Here is a 22,202-nt window from a genome sequence, read left to right on the forward strand (position 1 = left end):
TTTTAAAACTATGGGATGGACTAAAGGTGCGTACACACATGCGACTATAGTCGTTTGTAACGATCGTTCCCCGATCTTTACCAACGACGATCGTTACAAAAAACGAACCACCGACTATTAAGGCAAACGACGAACGAGCCAAATCGCCACAAAAGAAAGTTCTGTCTCGGCGGATTTTAACCAACGACGATCGTTTGCAAAAGTAGTACATCGTTGGAAACGATCGTTCATACTAGGCTTGACATGCGCATTTCACTATTTCTCCATGGAACTTCTCATTTTTATGCGCAGGCGCAATAGTTGCTTTCTGTGATGTAACGTTCGTTCTAACGATCAGATCGTTACACACATTTTAAAACTACCTTTACTTAGGTCGTTCTTTCATCAATTAAAAGTTCGTTCGTCGTTCTTAACGAACGATCGTTGTCGCATGTGTGTACGTAGCATCAGGGATGGAATTGGAAAAATAGTGTATAGGGTCTCAATCCCTCTGGTGAGATCCCCAGCTTTCGTCATGATGGCCAGGGCCGGCGCTACCATAGAGGCAAAGGAGGCAGCTGCCCCAGGGCCCCAGAGATTTTTTTCAAATCGACCTTATAGTTTTTGAGAAAATCGATTTTAAAGTTTCAAAGGAAAAAAAATACACATTTAAAAACCTGCCGAATTTAATGGTTAATAGCAAATCAACCTTAAATTCTAGAAACCCTAAATTTGCAGGATATGTTAAGGAGATCATTGGGAATAAGAGGAAAAAACAATTTTTCAAAAAGACCTTATAGTTTTTGAGAAAATCGATTTTAAAGTTTCGAAGGAAAAAAGTATACTTTTAAATGCGATAAATGTCACTTTTAGTAGCAAAGCTAACAGCAGTGTAATTTTACATGTATCAAAAGAAAGAGCAATAAATTTCCTGACGGGGTTTCCAGGGGGTCCATACGCAGCCGCAGCGCTTTGGCCAGGGATCGCTATACAGCCGCAATATGGCTGTATGAAGATCCCTGGCATTTTTTTCCTATTTTCCCAATTTTTTTTTTATTTTTAGAGTGTGGGAATTTAAAATAAAAAAATTATGTGGGGTCCCCCCTCCTGAAACTTTTTAACCCCTTGTCCCCCATGCAGGCTGGGGTAGCCAGAATGTGGAGCTGCGACCGATTGGTGCTTCAAACCCTGACTATACCAGCTGCAAAAAAGGTCCCTTAATGCCGATTTTTGTTCCGGGGTACCAGTTGGGGGGGCCCCCAGGTTTATTTTGCCCTGGGGCCCCATTGTTGCTTAAACCGGCCCTGATGATGGCAGACGGCGATCTCACTATAGGCGTAGAGCGCCACCCATTGAACGGAGGGAGAATTTCAGCGCTGGATACAGGGGAGGTGAGTAATGTGCTGGGCTGCTGCAGATCTCTCTAGTGGCAGGATTTCTTTTTCCTGGTTTTAGGGTCTGAAAGAAAGCGTGTTAAAAAATTGTACTGCTGTTAGACCCTAAAATCTGGAAGTAATAATACTGCTAGGGAGGTTACAGAGAATAATAAGAAAAAAAAATGAAAAAAATCTTTATTTCTCAGTTTTCATCCATTACAGTTTTAAAATAAAACGTGCTACTGTGTATAAAACCCACACATTTTATTTGTCCCAGCTATTACAACCTTTAAAGGGGCACTACAGCGAAAAATTGTAAAATTTAAAATATGTGCAAACATATACAAATAAGAAGTACATTTTTTCCAGAGTAAAATGAGCCATAAATTACTTTTCTCCTATGTTGCTGTCACTTACAGTAGGTAGTAGAAATCTGACAGAAGTGACAGGTTTTGGACTAGTCCATCTCTTTATAGGGGATTCTCAGGGATATATTTATTTTCAAAAGCACTCAGTGAATGGCAGTTGCTCTGTCCAACTGCCAAAAAACTGTGTAGGGAGCTGTGAAGCTGGCCGGCATCATTGTTTACATTTTTTTAGGGAATATCTTTATAAAGAATTAAAGCCTTGCTGAGAATCCCCTATGAAGAGATAGACTAGTCCAAAACCTGTCACTTCTGTCAGATTTCTACTACTTACTGTAAGTGACAGCAACATAGGAGAAAAGTAATTTATGGCTCATTTTACTCTGGAAAAAATGTACTTCGTATTTGTATATGTTTGCATATATTTTACATTTTACAGTTTTTTGCTGTAGTGCCCCTTTAAATTATATCCCTACAATGTATGGTGACAATATTTTATTTGGAAATAAAGGTGTATTTTTTGTTTCAGTTTTGTTGTTCGTTTATACCAAATCACTAATTACAAACCTTTATTTGTAAAAACACGAGTAATATACCCTCATTACATACATATTAAAAAGTTTAGTCCCTAAGGAAACTATTTATGTATTATTTTTTTATAAGTGTTTTACTTTTGCAACTATGGGAGAGGAGGGGTGGTGTAGGTAAGGGGTTAATTAATGGGGGATTTATTTATTTTTTATTTATTTAATTTAATGTATGTAGTTATAATTTAACTTTTTGCCCATTAGAAGTCTCCCTACTTTATTCCTGTGTGTGTTTTTACGTTCACTTTTGTCAATGACCTCCGGCATCTCACTGATGCCGGAGATCATTGATCAAAGGCCCTTTGATCAGTGAATGGGAACATGTGTTCCCTTTCACTGATCAGTGTACTAATGGGCAGCAATGAGAATGCATGCAGCTTGTGATCATGGTGAAGTATGTATATCTACGCCCCTGGAGCTAAGATGAAGTCTCAAGGGGCGTAGATATACTGGCGCCTGCCTGGTAACTGGTTAAAATGCAACATTTTCTATTCCAATCAACAATAGTTGTGCTTGATGTTCTCCACATACTTGCGTCGGTGACCACGTGGAGCACGTGTATGCGGATTGCGGATGGAGCCCAGAGTATGGCGTACGGTGGGCCCCCGCATTAGGGGGGACTGCACTGGGGGTTTCCATTCGTCGCTTGTCCAGATTCTGCACTCCGTTACCACTGCGCACCCAATCTAGCATGTTGGCACTAAATCTGGCAGCATGTCCGATCGATACATGTGACCAATTCCGGATCAAAATTGGTCGCATCGTCAATAGGGCATGCTCTTGGCAGGACCAATTTCCTTCCGATCCGATTATAATTGAATCGGATGGTCGATTGGCTGCCAATAAGTCAGAGTCTGTGTACATTGCTCCATATGGGATTAAAAATAATACAAAATAATACACCCCCTTGGAAAAAAAATGGTCAAAAATATATTTGAATCAATCCCCTATTGCGCAACACAAAAAAAGCGGATCAATTCATTTCGGCGCACGGCTCTGAGAGCCGAAACTAGGCGCCGTCATAGCAGCAATGCTATGATGCGCGCTCCGCGTAGCGGTAATTCTGGGCCCTGGCGGCTTCCAGACCCCGAATTACATCTCCCTCCGAGTTGCGACAACTCGGAGGGGGAATAGTATTTAACGCTGCCTCGGAGTTTAGCGGCAGCGGGGGGAGAGCCGTCATTCGGCTCTCACCGCGTGGAACTGAGCGGCGACGAAATAATATGCACCCAAAAAAGTGCGTTCCTATTTATAATCTCAACTTGTTTGTGTACTAACAATAAAAAAATGATCTGAGGCCTCATTCACACCTAAAATTGAAACCGCAAATGTAAGCGTTTTGTGCGCTTTTCTTTCCCCTCCCAGCGCTCCACTGCGCACTGCGTTTATGGTAAAAGCGCTTTTCTAAGCGCTTTTCTAGAATGGTTTTGTAAATCACTCCGACCCAAAGTGAACTCTTTGACCCGGAAAATAATAAACACAATGCATTTTTTCTAAAAAAACGCGAATGCAATCGCCGCATAAAGCGGTTTGATGAGCGTTTAGCACTCTTCCTATACCTTCCATTATAGACAAAAAAGGCACCAAAAATGCTTTGCTGAACGCACAGCGCACAAACCGCGCTGATTTGAACCTTCTCATAGAGATTTGTTGCACAAGCATTTTGTGGGTGATTTTAAAAATCGCCTGCGTTTGAAAAAAAGTCGAAAATGGCCCTAGTGTGAACGAGCCCTGATTGTGCAATGAATTGCTAAGTTATATAATATCTAGGATGAACTAATATTTAAAGTCCAGTTGTAAAGCAATGACCGGAGAATCGCTACAACTTGGATAATGAAATAATTTCTCCTTCTTTTCAGAGACTTTTACCCAACGTAGAGCTCCAAATCAAAACTAAACTGAAGGATGCAGAAGAGAAACTGCGACTGATTGGCACGGGCGTCCCCGAGTCTGAAATGGAGAGACTGACTTATCTGATTGATGTAAGTGCAAAACTCTAAGGGCCCGTTCCCACTAGTGCAGAAACCAGGCCGAATCCGCAAACTCTGCCTTAGGAAACTATAGCGCTGCCGACCGAATCGCTTACCTTAGCGGTTTGGCCGACATTGCCTTTAGTTTCAGTGCGGGAGGCTGCGAATCCCATAGCCGTGCATGGCACGGCTTCTGGGATTCAGTGCCACCGCGCGTCTTGCAGCCGCGCGCGGTGGCTAGTGGAAAAGGGCCCTCAAAGAAAATAGCATGTTAAACCACTTCACATCCAACATAACTTGTTGAAAAAAAACCACAAGGTGACATGTGACATGAGATAGACATGGGTATGTACAGTGCACATCACACGAATAACTAGGCTGTGTTCCTTTTTTTCTATTTCTGCCTGAAAGAGTTAAAAATCAGGTATGTAAGTGACAGTCTCCATCTGGGTTGGGACCTGGTCGGACTACAGCGTAACCCTCACTGATAAGGAATTACAACCATAAAACACTGTCCTGGCAGAAAATGGCTTTTATGAGAAGGAAAGAGATAAAATGGGTCATAGATTTTGGCTCTGGCATACTTCAATGCATGTGTCATTGAGCAGGGACAATGGAACAGGAAAAATGCAAAAAGTAGATTTGAATATAAAATAAAACTGGGGGATATCTAAAATAGTAATTTTTAGGAGCAGAAGGATAGATACAATTGTTTATCTCATCAGTTTATTTTCACCTCAGGCAGCACCACATTAGTTTAGAGTAAACCCAAGGCAAAAAGAATACAATAAAACAAATACTTACAAAAAACACTGAATAGGTAAAAACTCACCTCCGAGCAGCACCTGTCTGCAGAAGCCTGTCAGCAAATTAAAGGCACAGTATGTGCATTCAAGCTGCAGTACCAAATTATGCAAGGGCTGAACTGACCCCACTATCGCCTAGAAATTAAAGGGAGACCCTCAACTTTACAATAGGTGAAATTCTAGTAATGATAAAAACAACTTACGGTACATAAATTTGCATTCATTTGCACTATTAGAGTATGTTCGCTTCCAGAATGGTTTGCATGCATAGGCATTCCGTACTAGACCCTTTCACCACGATGAGGTCCCTCCAGAGTCAAAAGGGGCCCTACCACTAGGGCTGAGCTCTCGGATTCCGAATTTCGAGTTTGCCATCGGAATTTGGCAGTTCCAAGTAAGCACTCGAAACTCGAAAATTCGGCAATTCCGAGTACCAAATTCGCGTTTACATTGAAGTCAATAGTGCTAAATTCCGTGGTTAATTGTGAAGCCCCCTTACATGCTATCATCACCAAATTTGGCATGTATATTAAGCAGATGAGTAGGAACATGGTAAAAAAAATTTTTGTGAAAAGACCTTATAGTTTTTGAAATAAACGATTTTAAAGTTTCATAGGAAAAATGGTTTTTAAACTGTGTAAAATGACACTGCTGCAGTACAGGTTACTGCATTCCGAGTTCTGTATACATATTGTATACATTTCATGAAAACAGACAGCATGGGGTCCGCTTGTTAAAGGGGAACCCCGGATGGCACCATGAACCCCCCAGGACATCGGCGGCCCCCACCTCCTCCTGGGGCACCGGAGGTGGGGAAGAGCCCCTTGTCCATGGATTGGACAAGGGCTCTGGGGGAGAGGGGAAGGTTGACCGCCCCTCTCCTCCAGAGCCCCCCCATACCATGGACCATGCGGGCTGGTATAGCTCAGGGTGCGAAGCCCCACGTGGCTGGGACTCCGCATTCTGGCTATCCCAGCCTGCATGGGAGATAAGGAGGTTTGGAAGGGGGGAACCCCACGCTGTCTGTTTTCGTGAAATGTATACAATATGTATACAGAACTCGGAATGCAGTAACCTGTACTGCAGCAGTGTCATTTTACACAGTTTAAAAATCATTGTTCCTATGAAACTTTGAAATCGATTTGCTCAAAAACTATAAGGTCTTTTCACAAATTTTTTTTTTACCCATGTTCCTACTCATCTGCTTAATATACATGCCAAATTTGGTGACGATAGCATGTACAGGGGCTTTACAATTAACCGCAGAATTTGGCACTATTGACAATAGAAATGCACTCGGAACACGAAAATTCGGAACTCGAAATTCGTTTTTTGCATGCGGTACACGGAATTTCGACGCAATCGGAATTCAGCTGTTCCGATCAGCCCTACCTACCACTAATATGTGACTTGGAAGCCAACTCACCTGTGTTTCGAGGTATAGCTTGCAGACCATTGTTCTGAGCAGTGGTGCTCATCACGAGCTTGTGATCACGAGTAACTCATGATCATGAGCTGTTTTTTGCTATCACGAGTTCGTAATCAGCACTAGTGTTTGGCTGTCGATCCCGAATGCCGATCACGAATTCTCTCGTGATTGCACTCGTTACCCGACTCGTGATCACGAGTTACTCGTCGGGATCATGAGTCGGTATTAGTGATTAAAAACCCTCCAACTTTAGCAGCTAATAGCAAAGCCCCTTTACATGCTAGAAACATTTTCTTAATTTAACCTGCAAACAAGTAGTTTGACCCAGCAGTGCTGAGTCAAACTACTTGTTTGCATCACGACATTGCTCGAAGACCACTGGCACCATGGTTGACGTTGAGAAAAATACTGCTGTTCTGACTTTTGCCTATACTGGTGATGAGGCTGCACGGATCATGACCAGAACTGAGGACACCACTTCATTTATCTCTCAACCGGATGCTAAACCTCTTAAGAAGGATCTTGAATATTTAAAGCGACACCGCATAGACTTGGATCTACATGCGAAAGCTCTGGTGGAATACTTTCATGCTGGACGTATCCCTCGTCATGTTAGAGCTAATGTAGCCCCCCTGCTTTTTCCTAAAGATACGGCTTTTGTCAATATCTGGGAACGTATATGGAATAAAGCGAGCTTTGATGCCATGGTACATACTGTAGCCAGAATCAAACAGGAGCTACCAATTCTGGACACTAAGATTCAAAATGTTGAGGAGGAACTTGAGCTCTTGATGTCCGCAGAGGACCTCGATGCCTTTTTAGACCATTTACAAACCAAAATGGATCTTTACCAAAAGAATGGCGAGGAAAATAAGCGGATGAAATTTCATCGAGACTCTAAAGATTATACCTCCGGATATGTATATGCCTGGCAAAAGTCATCTGGCTCACGCCGCAGACGTTTTCCTGGAAGTAAACCTCACAAGCCCAAGAGGCCGGGTCATCCCAGTGATGGTTCTCCTGCGTCTGGCGCTAATGGGTCTTCAAGTGAGGGTCAATCATCCTCTAGAGATGCCTCTCCTCGTCCGACACAACGAAAAAACGACGAGGTGGCAGGAGGGTCCGACGGAAGTTCCAGCAACAAGAGAGGCGCACAACAACCTTCGAAGAGAGTGCTGAGACAACGCAAGAATTAGTGGTTAACATCTCCTCATATTCCCTTACTGATATTGAGACACGAGCCCTTAGTCATGGACTATCCTACTGTCCTACAAGATTACCCGATTTTTTTCAACTTGAACAGGAGTGTTTTCGATTTTTTAGATCTCTCAAATTGAAAGTATTTTTTTCTAATAATCCAATGCCGAGTAGATTCTCCCCAGCTGATGATGATTCTTTGCATCTTCGAGACTTTGGTCTCAGGAACAAGAGTTCATTTATGCCACCGAGTAATCCTGTTGTGGAACTGTTTTCTAGGAATGTTATGGATGACCTTAGGAAGGTGGAACAAGATTTCAAGCATAAACGTACTCAGGTTCACTTCAATATGAGTAAACAGGAAAGAGAGGCATTGACAGCCTTACAACAAAATGATGCCATCACCATCTGCGCTGCTGACAAAGGCGGTGCAGTGGTGGTACTTGATACATCCTATTATCAAGAGGAGATATTGAACCAACTGGCCCAACAAGAGGTCTATCTGAAACTTGGTGGTGATCCTTTAGCCAATATCATTCGAAGAATAGATCACCTTCTTGATAAAGCTATCCAACAGGATATTATTGATAGTGACCTGAGAAGATTTCTCAAAAAAGAGTATCCAGCTACTCCCACTTTCTATATTCTTCCTAAGATTCACAAGAATCCACGCCGGCCACCGGGGCGACCCATTGTGGCCGGCGTGGATTCTGTGTTTGTACCCTTGGCAGTTTTTTTGGATAAACTTCTTCAGCCTCTAGTTACTGGGCTGGATTCACATTTAAGGGATACTTCGATGTTTCTTAGTAGATTGAGTTCATTGGATGTTCAGGATGAGGATGTTCTTCTTGTTACGTTGGATGTTGAGAGCCTCTACACCTCCATCCCACATGATGGGGGTGTAGAGGCTGTCGATTGGTTTTTATTAACACATTCTGACTTACAGACTCCACATAGGAAGTTCGCTGTTGAATTATTACACATCATTCTTGAGGAGAACTATTTCTTTTTTGGTGGGAATTTTTATAAACAGTTGAGAGGAACAGCAATGGGCTCTAACGTGGCCCCCTCCTACGCTAATCTTTTCATGGGCCTCTATGAAGAGGCATTTGTTTACCAAAGTATGTATTTCCGCCGACACGTTTTGTGTTGGTGGCGATACATCGATGATGTATTTTGCGTGTGGAGGGGGCCGCGTTCTGAGCTCGACCTGTTCATATGTGAGTTGAGTAGTAAATGTCCTTCCATTAGATTGACTGCCCACTCAGATTTGGAGCGGGTTCCATTTCTGGATACTATGGTGATCCGTCAAGGTAACCATTTTATCACAGACCTTTACGTTAAATCCACTGACCGTAATTCCCTCTTGGAATTCTCTAGTTTTCACCCTCGTTCTGTGAGAGAACATATTCCACGGGGACAATTCGCGAGAATTTCAAGGATAGTTACCGACCAGACTATGCGTGACCAACGACTCCAGGAGACTGTTACTAAATTCAAACAACGAGGTTATCCTGACCATACCTTTAAAGAACGGGACAGTAGACCTAGACGCCAGCAGGGCCTTAGACTCCCCTTTGTTTCCACTTACAATGCCTGCAGTGCTCAGCTGGGGTCCATTGTACGGAAACATTGGGGCCTCTTACGCCAATCCTTCCCACAAGTTCATGAGTTCAGATATCCCCCACTTCTGTCTTTTAAAAGACCTCCCACAATTAGAGACAAAATGGGACGAGACAAGTATGGGACAACACCTGCAGTCACTGACTCGGCGAGCAGATTTGGCACTTATCCATGCTTAAGTTGCCATGCTTGTAGCCATATTGTCAAAGGTGATAGTTTTAATCACCCATCTTTGGGAACTGAGTTTAAGATCCGTGGACGCTATTCTTGCGATTCAACATATGTAGTATATCTTATAAAATGCCCTTGTGGCTTAGCTTATGTTGGCATGACGACACAACCTTTACGTGTACGTCTTTCATCACACAAGTGTGCGATACGTGGTCAGAATCGAGAACAAGCTGTGTCGTCCCATTTTGTCGAGTCTCGTCATTCAGTGTCACAACTTAGGATACAGGTCATAGATAGTGTACCTAGGACATTACGTGGTGGGGATAGATTGAAAGCACTATTGAAATGTGAAGCAGGATGGATTAGACGTTTAGGAACTGTAGGTCGAGGAGGTTTAAATAGGGAGTACGACTTATCGTTTTGTATTTAAGAAGTTTTGGATCTGGGTGGTTATCAGGACCAGTAACATAGGCTTGGGTTTTTTCAGCAATTTTTGGAATAATTTATGGGATGTATCTAGTATTTATATTCTGAGATAACATTTTCTTAAGGTTGTTCCTGTACTTTTCTATATTTTATGTGATTAAGGTTCTTTGTGTTTATGCATGAGTGGTGACCAATCTGAGCATATCAATATTTGTATATTTTTTGTTTATGTATCCTTTTTTTTCTGGTTTTTGTCTTTTGTAGTTTTTTACATGTAACGTTATGTACAATTTACTGTAACTATGTGCGTATGTTTATACGCCACTCCCATTTTTTACGCATACGCTTTGTTAGCATTTATTCAGAGGTTTTGACGCGTTATTTTTCACGCGTTCCTGGATTTTTGCGTATATTTTTACGCTTTTTACGCGTCTTTTCTTGTTGACATTCATTGCGGATGCCTTTAGTATACTGTTTTCATGCGTTCTCGCGTTTGGGATTTATGCGTACATTTTTACGCATTAGGTGATTTTTACGCGTACATGGCAGTTCCCCATCAGGTCCGTTTTGGGTGTGGTTTACCAGCCGTTTTTTTTTTCTTATGGGAGTTTTTCTGCAGTGAGGTCACCTGTGGGTTGTACTTCCTGTGTGCTGAAGTTCCCCATCAGGTCCTCTACTCTTTTGGTCTGCTCTGATTGGTCACTTCTCAAGTCTCATTTGTGGATTGGCTGACATTTGAATGTGTGGCCATATTTAAGAAGGTATGAGAACATTGTTTGTCATTATGAGCTTGCAACTTGAAGAAGAAGCATGTCGCTTCGAAACAGCGGGCTGTAGTTGCCTCCAGCTCTATCTTTGCTACATGATTTTACTGCACAAATAAAAGAGCTATCTTTTTCACTGTAGCGGTGCTGCTGATATTTCTTTTTTGCTTAATTTAACCTGCAAATTTCGTGTTTCTAGCATGTAAAGGGGATTTGCTGTTAACCATTAAAGTCTTTGGGTTTTTAATCACGAATACTGACTCGTGATTACATGCGGTTATTCGACTGGAAACTGCACTCTAGTTGGATATCCCTTTCTACACGTGATCGTGATCACGAGTCAATTCGGAAGTGGGCAGAGTCATGCTCATGATCACTCATACTCGTGATCAGGGCTATCCGAGCAGCCCTGGTTCTGAGGGCGTGAGCACCAGGGGCCATGCTTTTTTTCCACACCTCTGTGTTTGTATATTTGTATTTTTGAAATTCCACAGGCAAGTTGGGTTTCAGGTCACATATTTATTTTATTTATTGTATTTATAAAGCGCCAACATATTAAGCAGCGCTGGACATTAGTTTAAGTTACAGACAATATTTAGGGGTGACATACAGCAATATGACAATACCTGAATACAAGAAAGACCAGATCATGCAGCACAGTAGGAGTACAAGGTAATGCTTAGTCAGCCACTGGATGGAGCATGGAGATTAGGCAAGTTAGGTTCACTCAGATGCATAGCATGGGTTCACAGTAATGGAGGCGCATGATCAGGTTGGACACAAAAGGAGGAGGACCCTGCCCAAAGGCTTACAATCTAGAGGGAGAGGTAAGGACATGAAAGGTAGGGGACCAGAGTTCAGCTGTGGGTTTAGAGCACTTGTGAGGGGTAGTAGGCCAGAGTGAAAAGGTGAGCTTTGAGGGCCTTCTTGAAGATGTTGAAGGAGGGGGCTGCCCTAATGGGTGGAGGTAGGGAGTTCCATAGTGTTGGAGCAGCTCTTGAGAAGTCCTGGAGGTGTGCATGGGACTGGGTGATGCGGGGGGCGGTTAGGTGAAGTTCTTTGGAAGAGCGGAGTGAGCGGCTAGGTGTGTACCTCTGAGTAAGATTGGAAATGTAGGTTGATCAGGTTTTGTGGACAGATTTGTAGGTCAGACACAGTATCTTGAGTATCTATTAGTGGTAGGGCCCCTTTCTGCAAATTCACATGTAGAAAAAGCACGACCACAAACACAGGACAAGTGCAAAGTGCTGTAATCTCCCAAAACACACCTGCAAAATCACCTACGAAAGTGTGCTCCCCGCCTAACAGTTTTGTCTTTTCCCTCCTCTGTGCAGAAAATCCGGCAGTTTGGCAATGTACTCACACAGGCCGTTCACGGGGAAGAAGATGTTAAAAAAGGAAGTGTGAAACTGTTTACCAGGATCCGAAAGCACTTTAATTCCTGGGAAAGAAGTCTTAAAGAATCAGCTGACGACTGTAAGCAAGTCCAAACCGCCGAGCTATGTGAATGAAAGACGTTTTCTGGAGACTTCACAGAGAATGTAGAATCAGTCACATCAGTCACATCATCCACAACTACATATGGTCAATGAGATGCTAGTAGTTCCAGCATGCACAGAGCAGGATCATCCACCAGGCAACCTGGGCAGGTACCTGGGGCCTTGTGGGTGTCAAGGGGGCTACCGGCCACCTCTGACCTCTCTCCACCTCAACTTACCAAAAGGGCCCCACAAGGGGGCGCCAAATCTACTACCTTGTCTAGGGACCCATTAAGCCTAGGGCTTAAAGCGGATCCGAGATTAAAAACTAACTATAACAAGTAACTTGTCTATATATCTTATCTAAAGTTTAGATTTACACAGCAAATCTAGCTGCAAACAGCTTCAATAGAATATGATTATTTCTTCCTGTTATACAATGACAGCAGCCATGTTGTTTATAAACATTACACAGAGGCAGGCTTATCTGTATCTTGACCACTAAGCCTGTGAAAAAAACCTAATCCCCTCCTCCTCCCTCCTCCCCTCTGCCTCTGAAATCAATGGCTAGTAATACCTTCCCTTCCTCCTCCTGCCAAGACTGAGCTCCCATGAGCTCTTGCTACTGTCTGAAAATGCCAAGGCTCTCTGAAAAGCTGTGGGCGAGGCTTGTTTAGTTTATAGGGAATTAGAGTATTAAAACAAAAACAAAAAAGTATTTGGCTTGAGGAATGCCAGATAAACAATAGGAAAGGAACACAATTATGCAATGAGTAAAAGTTAATCTCAGATCCACTTTAATCCATCTCTGAGCATGCATGCCGAAATGGCCTAAATCTAAGCTGCGTACAATTTGCATGCAAGCCAGAAGTATCAGAATATCACTGACCATCTCTATCTACAACCTCATCCCCAGGGCCGGATTTGTACTTTTTATACTTTTTACTACTCAAGGCCACTATCACTAGCTGCCCCCTGACCACTGCTGCGAGTGACACACACACACACACACACACACGCACGCACGCACGCACGCACGCACGCACGCACGCACACACACACACACACACACACACACACCTACAACTCTGCACACAAATGAATTTTACCTCCTTTTAGTGTCCTTAGTAGGACACTCTGCCGGAGGTCTCTGATCGCTGCTGCAATCTTTTTTTTTTTTAAATTGAAAGAAGGGAGACTTTTTCCTCCCTCTCCCTTCCTCCCTCTCCCCTGTGCCATCTTAAATCGCCCTAGGATGGCGATCGGCACTGTTCCCCACCTCTCATAGGCATCAGCCTATGAGAGGCCATGCAGATCGAGCCGCTCTGAGGGACAGCCTGAGTGTCCCTTGTACAGCGCTGCAGGAGATAGCAGCGCTGTACAAATGTAAAAAAGGGGAATTCTTTTCCCTATCGGCTCTAAATAGTCTGCTAGCCGCGATCGAGAACCGTCAGGGAACGACCACGCATGCGCAGTCCCTGTCAAACTGCAGCTCCAGGACTTGACGCCAATCGGCGTTAAGACGGTCCTGGGGTTGCTGCCGCAGTCACACCCATCGGAGTGACACGGTAGTTAAATAGTTAATGCAATGCTTGCAATTTTACAGAACAATCAACCTTCGGATTGAACAGTATGAATGGTTCCTATCGACTACAAACAATCGATTTGTCAATTTGTTTTGCAGATAAATTCCATCTGAAATGATTGGTTATAATTTTTATTGCATTTATGAGTCCAATCGATGCTTTCGTTTCCTTCTGATCACAATTGTTGTTTGATCGTTTGCTGACCTCATTGTCTCTTTCCTCTCCTCTCCTGCTGCATTTCCAATCCAAGTTTTATTGTTCTTCAGGGAGATCACTCTCTCAGCATCTGTGTCCTGAGGGATTCTCTGACCTTCTCGTCAGCCCCAGCTGCACTACCTGACCTACCCAGCCATCCTCCAGTCACGTGTAGTTTGATGTAGCAAACTTTCCCACCCCTCCACAGCACTGATCAGTTGGAGCTGGGTGGAGTCAGACTCAGAGTGGCTGGCGGTGATCATGAGTGACAGTAAGATGCCCACGTTTGCTGCCCTTTCATGCCCCGAGTCCCAGACACTTGCCTGACTGCTGTGGTTCGCTTGTTTGGTCAGCTTGAGTGTGCCAGCCCACTGCCCACCCCTTGCTTCCAGATGCCCTAGACCAGTGGTTCCCAACCTTTTCCGGCCCGGGGAACACTGCCTGACCAAATTTTTCTCCGGGGAACGGCGCGGGAAGGGGGGGGGGGGGGGTTGGGGCGGCGACGGGCGGAGTTGCGGCTGCATAGCTAGCATAGTTGCCCCAGTGTAGGGAGTTTAGTTGCCTCAGTATAGCCAGTATAGTGCCCCAGTATAGCCAGAATAGTGCCCCAGTATAGCCAGCATAGTGCCCCAGTATAGCCAGCATAGTGCCCCAGTATAGCTAGTATAGTGCCCCAGTATAGCTAGTATAGTGCCCCAGTATAGCTAGTATAGTGCCCCAGTATAGCAGTATAGCCAGAATAGTGCCCCAGTATAGCCAGCATAGTGCCCCAGTATAGCCAGTATAGTGCCCCAGTATAGCCAGAATAGTGCCCCAGTATAGCCAGCATAGTGCCCCAGTATAGCTAGTATAGTGCCCCAGTATAGCCAGAATAGTGCCCCAGTATAGCCAGCATAGTGCCCCAGTATAGCCCCCCAGTATAGCTAGTATAGTGCCCCAGTATAGCCCCCCAGTATAGTGCCCCAGTATAGCCAGTATAGTGCCCCAGTATAGCCAGAATAGTGCCCCAGTATAGCCAGTATAGTGCCCCAGTATAGTGCCCAAGTATAGCTAGTATAGTGCCCCAGTATAGCCAGAATAGTACCCCAGTATAGTGCCCCAGTATAGCTAGTATAGTGCCCCAGTATAGCCAAAATAGTGCCCCAGTATAGCTAGTATAGTGCCCCAGAATAGTGCCCCAGGATAGCCAGTATAGTGCCTCCCGCCCGTCCCCACGGCCAACGCTGTTATTACCTTAACAGCTGCCGCTCTCCCCTCTCCAGCGCGTGTATATTCTAGCAGCGTATCTCCGGCTGCTCTGTCTGTGTGATGCGGAAGGAAGCATCCGGGCAGCGGCTTCCTGTAACGGCGATATGTATCGCCGTTACTATGGGAACCGAGCCCTCCCTCCTTCCGCATCACACAGACAGAGCAGCCGGAGATACGCTGCTAGAATATACAGGCGCCGGAGAGGGGAGAGCGGCCGCTGCTATGCTAATAACAGCGGCGGCACGGGCGGGAGGGGGAGAAGAGGACGGCACACCAGGCAACGTTCCGCGGCACACTAGTGTGCCGCGGAACACTGGTTGAAAAACACTGCCCTAGACCATGGCCTTTGCGGCCTTGCCTGAAATCCGGCTATGATCCTACCCTTAACACACCCTGTTGCCAGTTTGGTCAGGAGCCTTTTAACGTGCCTTGCGGTTAGTGGGAAAACCTGTGCAGACACATTGAGAACGTATATATTCCATGCAAATGGAGTATTTGCTGGAAATTATTCCCCCCCCCCCCCCCCCTGCTGCCATGAAAACTCCTCCTCATAGGTTGTCTCAGCATTTCACCCATCATTTAGGCTTTTCATTGCTTTGTGCAATTTGTTCCATTTCTAGGACCACAAGGTGGGGTCACGTGGCTTCATAGAAGTTATAGTTCCATGGCTGTCTGGTCAGAAAGTGGCCAGAAAGGGTGCATAGTGGGAAAATGTGGGGAGGAAGGGGGGGGTGGAGTATGCGTGAGAGTGTAGCATGAGAGTGGGATAGATTCAGAAATAGGCCATAATTCATGGGTCATCTCCAATTTCAGTTGCCGAGGAGATAAGAGATGACATGAAGATCTACGAGGAACAGCACCGAGGGCGAGAGCTGGCTGGCTTCATAAGCTTCAGAGTCTTTGAAAACATTGCCAGGAGGCAAATAGAAACCTATGAAGAGCCGGCGGTTGGAAAGCTGAATGAAATTACTGGTAAGATGACGATCTAACATGCTGATAAAGAGGCATTTTATCTGTACGACATCTCACAGAATAACTATGTGGCACCCTTTTCTGTTTGAATGAATAACTTCTTAATGCATGAACCCACTAGGGTTTGAACAACTCTATCAAAAACAATAACAAGCACAGAACACAGAGAACTGCGATTATTGGAAAATTGCAGTGGAATCACCGCCATCGACTTCGATTCCTCCAGCACTTTTGGAGATGCTGCCAATTCTTCAAAAGAGCAAAAATGCTGTTGAAAGTGCTCTAGTGGGCACCTGGCCTTAGACTTTGTTGGACCGAAAATGTAATCTTAAAGAGAATCTGTACTCTAAAATTCTTACAATAAAAAGCATACCATTCTATTCATTATGTTCTCCTGGGCCCCTCTGTGCTGTTTCTGCCACTCCCTGCTGCAATCCTGGCTTGTATTTGCCAGTTTTAGGCAGCGTTTACAAACAAAAAACATATCTGCTAACCAGCATGTGATAGGCTGAGAGAAGCTTAGTCTGTGACTCATACAGAGCCTGGAGGGGGCGTGGAGAGGGTGTGTATAACTTCTACCTATCACAGCAGAGCAGCACATTCTTGCCTGAGCCGACAAAGGAAAGACGATTAGATTATATAACAGAGATAATACAGCCACTGTGCAACTAGGAAAGGCTGCAGTAAGACATACCACATTAAAACAGGTATAGGAACTTATAGGATAGGAGAAATAAGGCTGAACAATTTGTTACAGAGTCTCTTTAAAGGAGGTGTGTTACAATAGCCCCCATTGCCCTCACCATTGCAGCGGGGAGGACTAAGGTTGCCCAATACTGGTTAGGTGCAGAGCGCAGCAGTGGTACTTCTGCCTGTTCTCGGGGGCTACACATCCTCAGTGGTAGGGAGCAGAGGTATAAGCAATTGAAGGGGTAACCTCTCAAAGTTTTGACTTGGGGTGGTATCTGGGCAGGCAGGATTTTGCATGGGGCCCAGCCAGCTCAATTTTGCTTGGTACCTTCTAAGTTCCATCATGTACGCTCCTGTCTAAAAGGCAACATAGACAGCTAGATAAATGAATAGCCTTGATGTGACTTGATAATTATAACAAAATTAATAATATTAATAGATGGGCAAGCTGGATGAGCAGTGCAAAGGAGAGCAGCCTCTGATCGGTTGAATTGCTGCCCATCCAGCTGTCTATGCTCCCTCCTCGCCTCGGTGTGTCATCAGCGTGGCTTCCCTGCAAGTTGACTAAATGTATAGAGCAGCTGTGGGAAGGGGCATAGAGGTGGTGACCACAATGGTCTAAATGTTGTGTGGTTCAACAGGTGTGTGGTGGACCCGTCATCAAGAGTTCGGCGGACCGACAGTAGCTTCTGCTGCAAAGAAGGCAGCGGATACACATAATATCTCCAGAAGTAGACATTGTTGGTTCCACATGTCCATGGACATGTGGGCATGCCCCCTGAGTCACACCAAAGTCATTCAGGGGTCCCTATATTAACAATAGAGATGGGCCGAACTGTTCGCCCAGAGAACAGTTCACTGCGAACATGGGCTGTTCGCCTTTTACGTTTAACGCACTTTTTACACTGAAGACACTGGCCGCCGACTTTAGCGGTTAATAGCAAAGCCCCCTTATGTGCTAGAAACAACACATTTTCAGGGTATGAGGAGGGGGACAGTGGGTACAAGAGGAAAAAAAAATCAAAAAGACCTTATAGTTTTTGAGATAATCGATTTTAAAATTCTCATTCTGAATGTAGGAAAAGTTTTAACAGCGGCCAACTTCAGTGGTTAATAGCACACCCTTAAATGATAGAAACACCAAACTTGCTGGGTATGTGGAAAAGGACAGTGGGTACAAGAGGAAAAAACATTTTTCATAAAGACCTTATAGTTTTTGAGAAAATCAATTTTTAAATTCTGATGCAGAGTGTGGGAAAAGTTTTAATGGCTGCCAACTTTAGTGGTTAATAGCAATGTCCCATACGTGCTAGAAACGCCACATTTGCTGGGTATGTGGAGGAGGACATTGGGTAAAAGAGGAAAATAACATTTTCAAAGAGACCTTACAGTTTTTGAGAATCACATTTTTTTAAATTCTAGTGCAGGGTGTGGGAAATGTTTCCGTGGCCGCCGACTTTAGCGGTTAATATCAAAGCCCCCTTATGTGCTAGAAACACCAAATTTACTGGGTATGTGTAGGTGGGCAGAGGGAGGTGGAGAGAGGGAAAAAATAGCAGCCTATAGCAAAGTCACTGTGCTAAAATGACAGATAATGTATTTCCATGTATATACATGTATTTCTTTTTTCATGTTCAGAGTGTGGGAAATAGCCAGAATGCGGAGCCCCGGTCGAGTGGGGCTCCGCATCCTGAGCTATTCCAGCCTGCATGGTCCATGCTATGGGGGGGCTCCGAGGGGGAGGGGTGGCCGAGCCTCCCCCTCTCCCCCCAGAGTCCTTTTCCATTCCATGGACAAGGGGCTCTTTCCCACCTCCATTGCCACAGGAGGAGGTTGGGGCTGGCGATGCCCTGGGGGGGGGGAGGGGGGTCCCCTTTAAGAACGGGATCCCTAAATGCCAGCCCCCCTCCCAGGAGGAATGAGGATAGAGGTAAAAAGTACCCCTTACCCATTTCCACAAAGGGTTAAATGAAATTAAAACACAATCAATAGAAAAGTCCTTTAATATTCTTAATTAACAGGAAATACTTACCTGTACCTTTAACCCCTTCCCGACTCCCACTAACGGCGATAGGCATCGGGAAGGTGGCAGCCCAGGGCCGCCAAAAGGCATAAAGAGCGGTGGGCAGAGATTAGCAGGGATCTCGCGCGCCGATGCATGCGCATCCCCGCTTGAGTGACGGAGCTTCGCTCTGCCAACAGTCTAATGCCTATGTGAGAGGATCGCCCTGATTGGCTGTCAGGGGGAGGGAGGGAGGGAGGAGGGAAAGGAAAAGAAAGAAAAAAAATAGAGAATTAAAAAGAGACTCTCAGCCTATGAGAGGGGATCGCTTTCGGAGCCTCTCCAGCGGACAGCCAAGTGACACGGCTGTCCCCAGCACAGCGCTGCATTAGATCGCAGAGCTGTACAAGGAAAAGGAATGGCCGTTTCTTTTCAGTCTGCTAGCTCAAGCGGGGATGCGCGCATGATCCTCGGGCTGCCACCTTCCCGACGCCTATCGGCGTTAGGCAGTGAGGAAGGGGTTAAAGGAGAACTGTAGTGAGAGGTATATAGAGGCTGCCATGTTGATCTATTTGGCTGAAGAAGTGTCTGAATCACACCAGAAACCAGCATGCAGCTTGTCATATCTGTCAAAATTGTTAGAAAACCTGATCTGCTGCATGCTTGTTCAGGGTCTATGGCTGGAAGTATTAGAGACAGAGGATCAGCAGCATAGCCAGGTAACTGGTACTGCTTAAATGGAAATAAATATGGCAGCCTCCATTCACCTCTCTCTACAGTTCTCCTTTAGAGATGTTTTAGCTCTAGCTGTACTTAGTATAGCTAGAGCTGCGGGGGGAGTGGCGGTGTTTGGTGTTGGGTGTGCAGAGATTTTACATCAATGCAAGAAGCTCGCAAGATTAGAAGATATTGGCATGGAACACTTTCCGAGGATATTGGCTTGGGAACATTTTCTTAAAGGTACAGGTAAGTATTTATGGTTAACCCTACTAATATTATAAATGGGAAAGTTCGGATGTTTGGATGTTTAGATGTTTGTTACTCGTTCACACAAAAACGGCTGAATGGATTTGAATGAAATTTGGCACACACATAGTACATTAATGGAATAACATATAGGATACTTTGTATTCCCATAACCACAAAGCGGGGGGACACAAATACAAATTTCACTGAAAAACTTAAACTGCAGCCATTCTTACACTGTTAATGGTAGGGTTCTCAAACTTTGCACAGTTGGTAACTGGGTGACTGAGATTAATATTCAGAAAAGTGGGTGGAGCCTACAAAAGCCAATCAAAATTCACTTATTGATTTTCAAGGGGAATATTTAATTGCTGCCATTCTTGCACTGTTAATGGCACATGCCTCACACCTGGTACAGTTGGTCATTAGGTACTGGGGTTCAAATTCAGAAAAGGGAGTAGAGACACAAACAGCCAATCAGATTTGTTTAATTTCAATGCAAATTAATGATGATGCCAAAGACCGCAAAGCTCACAAAATTGGTCATTGAGTAATTAAGTAATTGTGTGTTAGGGTTAGAAAAAGTGGGCACAGCCAACACCAGCCAAATACATACCCGGACAAAGCAGTGCTGTCAGCTAGTTAAAGGAGTTCTTTCGCGAATGAGGAAAAAAATAAAAAGTGGTTTATGCATAAACTATTAAACATCCTTCTAAAATAGTGTAAAAAGTTTTTTTTTTTTAAAATGAATGGTTTCATCAATACAACATGTAATGTACAGTGACGGATGACGGACTGGGAGGCTAATCCATTTGTTAAGGGTGGTTTTTTTATACTTTCATTTCACAACCATAACTCCTGCCTACCTAGTTTTTAGTGGTATAACCCACTGCCAGCAGGAATCACAGTTATAGCTATAACAGCTGAGCTCCGCTGAGTTCCTCAATATGTGTTTACATTGTTGCTAGGCAACCAGAGGGCAGGAGCAGGGAGTCCTTTGTACAAAGAGTCATAAGCTGCTGGGAGAATCAGTCCCATCTACACCATGATTCTTTGTCAGTTTCGATTCAATTTGATTTGATTCATTGATTCGATTTGATTCAATTTGACATGTCTGATTCATAATTCAATTCAATTTGATTCAAATTGAATTGAATCATGAATCAGACATGTCAGATTGAATCAAATCAAATCAATGAATCAAATCAAATTGAATCGAAACTGACAAAGAATCATGGTGTAGATGGGACTGATTCTGTCTGATTCTCCCAGCAGCTTATGACTCTTTGTACAAAGGACTCCCTGCTCCTGCCCTCTGGTTGCTTAGCAACAATGTAAACACATATTGAGGAACTCAGCAGAGCTCAGCCGTTATAGCTATAACGGCAATTCCTGCTGGCAGTGGATTATACCACTGAAAACTAGGTAGGCAGGAGTTATGGTTGTGAAATGAAAGTAAAAAAAAAACACCCCTAACAAATGGATTAGCCTCCCAGTCCTTTATACGTCACTACTTACATTAGATGTTGTATTGATGAAACCATTCATTTAAAAAAAAAAAAAACTTTTTACACTATTTCAGAAGGATGTTTAATAGTTTATGCATAAGCCACTTTTTATTTTTTCCTCATTCGCAAAAGAACTCCATTAAGAACAATAAAGGACTTTTTTCATTGTTGTGTTTTTATTTAGTTTAACCCTTTGTTAAAATGGGTAAGGGGTACTTTGTACCCCTATACTCATTTCTCCTGGGAGGGGGGGCGGACATCTGGGGGTCCCCTTCTTAAAGGGGACACCCAGATGCCACCATAAACCCCGCCTGGGCATCGTCAGCCCCCACCTCCACATGGGGCACCGGAAGTGGAGAAGAGCCCCTTGTCCATGGATTGGACAAGGGCTCCAGGGTAGAATGGGAGTCTTGGTCGCCCCTCTCTCCAGAGCCATACCATGGACCATGCGGGCTGGTATAGCTCAGGGTGCAAAGCCCCACTCAGTCAGGGCTCCGCATTCTGGCTATCCCAGTCTGCATGGGGGACAAGGGGTTAAAGAGGCTCGGTAGGGGGGGGCCCCACGTCATTTTTGTTTAAATTTCCCACACTCTGAACACTAAATAAATTAAAAAAATACATTTATATACATGTTAATACACTATCTGTCATTTTAGTGCAGTGACTTTGCTATAGGCTACTATTTTTTCCCTCTAAATTTAAAATCGATTTTCTCAAAAACCAATAAGGTCTTTTTGAAAAAATATTTTCCCTCTTGAACCCACTGTCCACCTCCACATACTATGCACATTTGGTGTTTCTAGCACATAAAGGGGCTTGCCTATTGGAATCAGTTGAAAAGGGCTCCTGAGACATCTGTATTAA

General features: G+C 44.2%; 1 protein-coding gene across 3 annotated transcripts in view; it reads left to right on the plus strand.

The window, feature by feature from the left end:
* The window catches only part of LOC137547304 (interferon-induced GTP-binding protein Mx2-like), a 103,850-nt gene that overhangs the window by 70,187 nt on the left and 11,461 nt on the right, over positions 1 to 22,202 (plus strand). For all 3 annotated transcript variants that reach the window (XM_068270748.1, XM_068270749.1, XM_068270750.1), the window contains 3 exons: positions 4,167 to 4,289; positions 12,028 to 12,169; positions 16,014 to 16,172. In XM_068270748.1, coding sequence (XP_068126849.1) covers positions 4,167 to 4,289; positions 12,028 to 12,169; positions 16,014 to 16,172 — 424 coding nt within the window. The remainder of the gene's footprint in view (positions 1 to 4,166; positions 4,290 to 12,027; positions 12,170 to 16,013; positions 16,173 to 22,202) is intronic.

Source organism: Hyperolius riggenbachi, chromosome 2, assembly GCF_040937935.1.
Source record: "Hyperolius riggenbachi isolate aHypRig1 chromosome 2, aHypRig1.pri, whole genome shotgun sequence".
NCBI lineage: Eukaryota > Metazoa > Chordata > Amphibia > Anura > Hyperoliidae > Hyperolius > Hyperolius riggenbachi.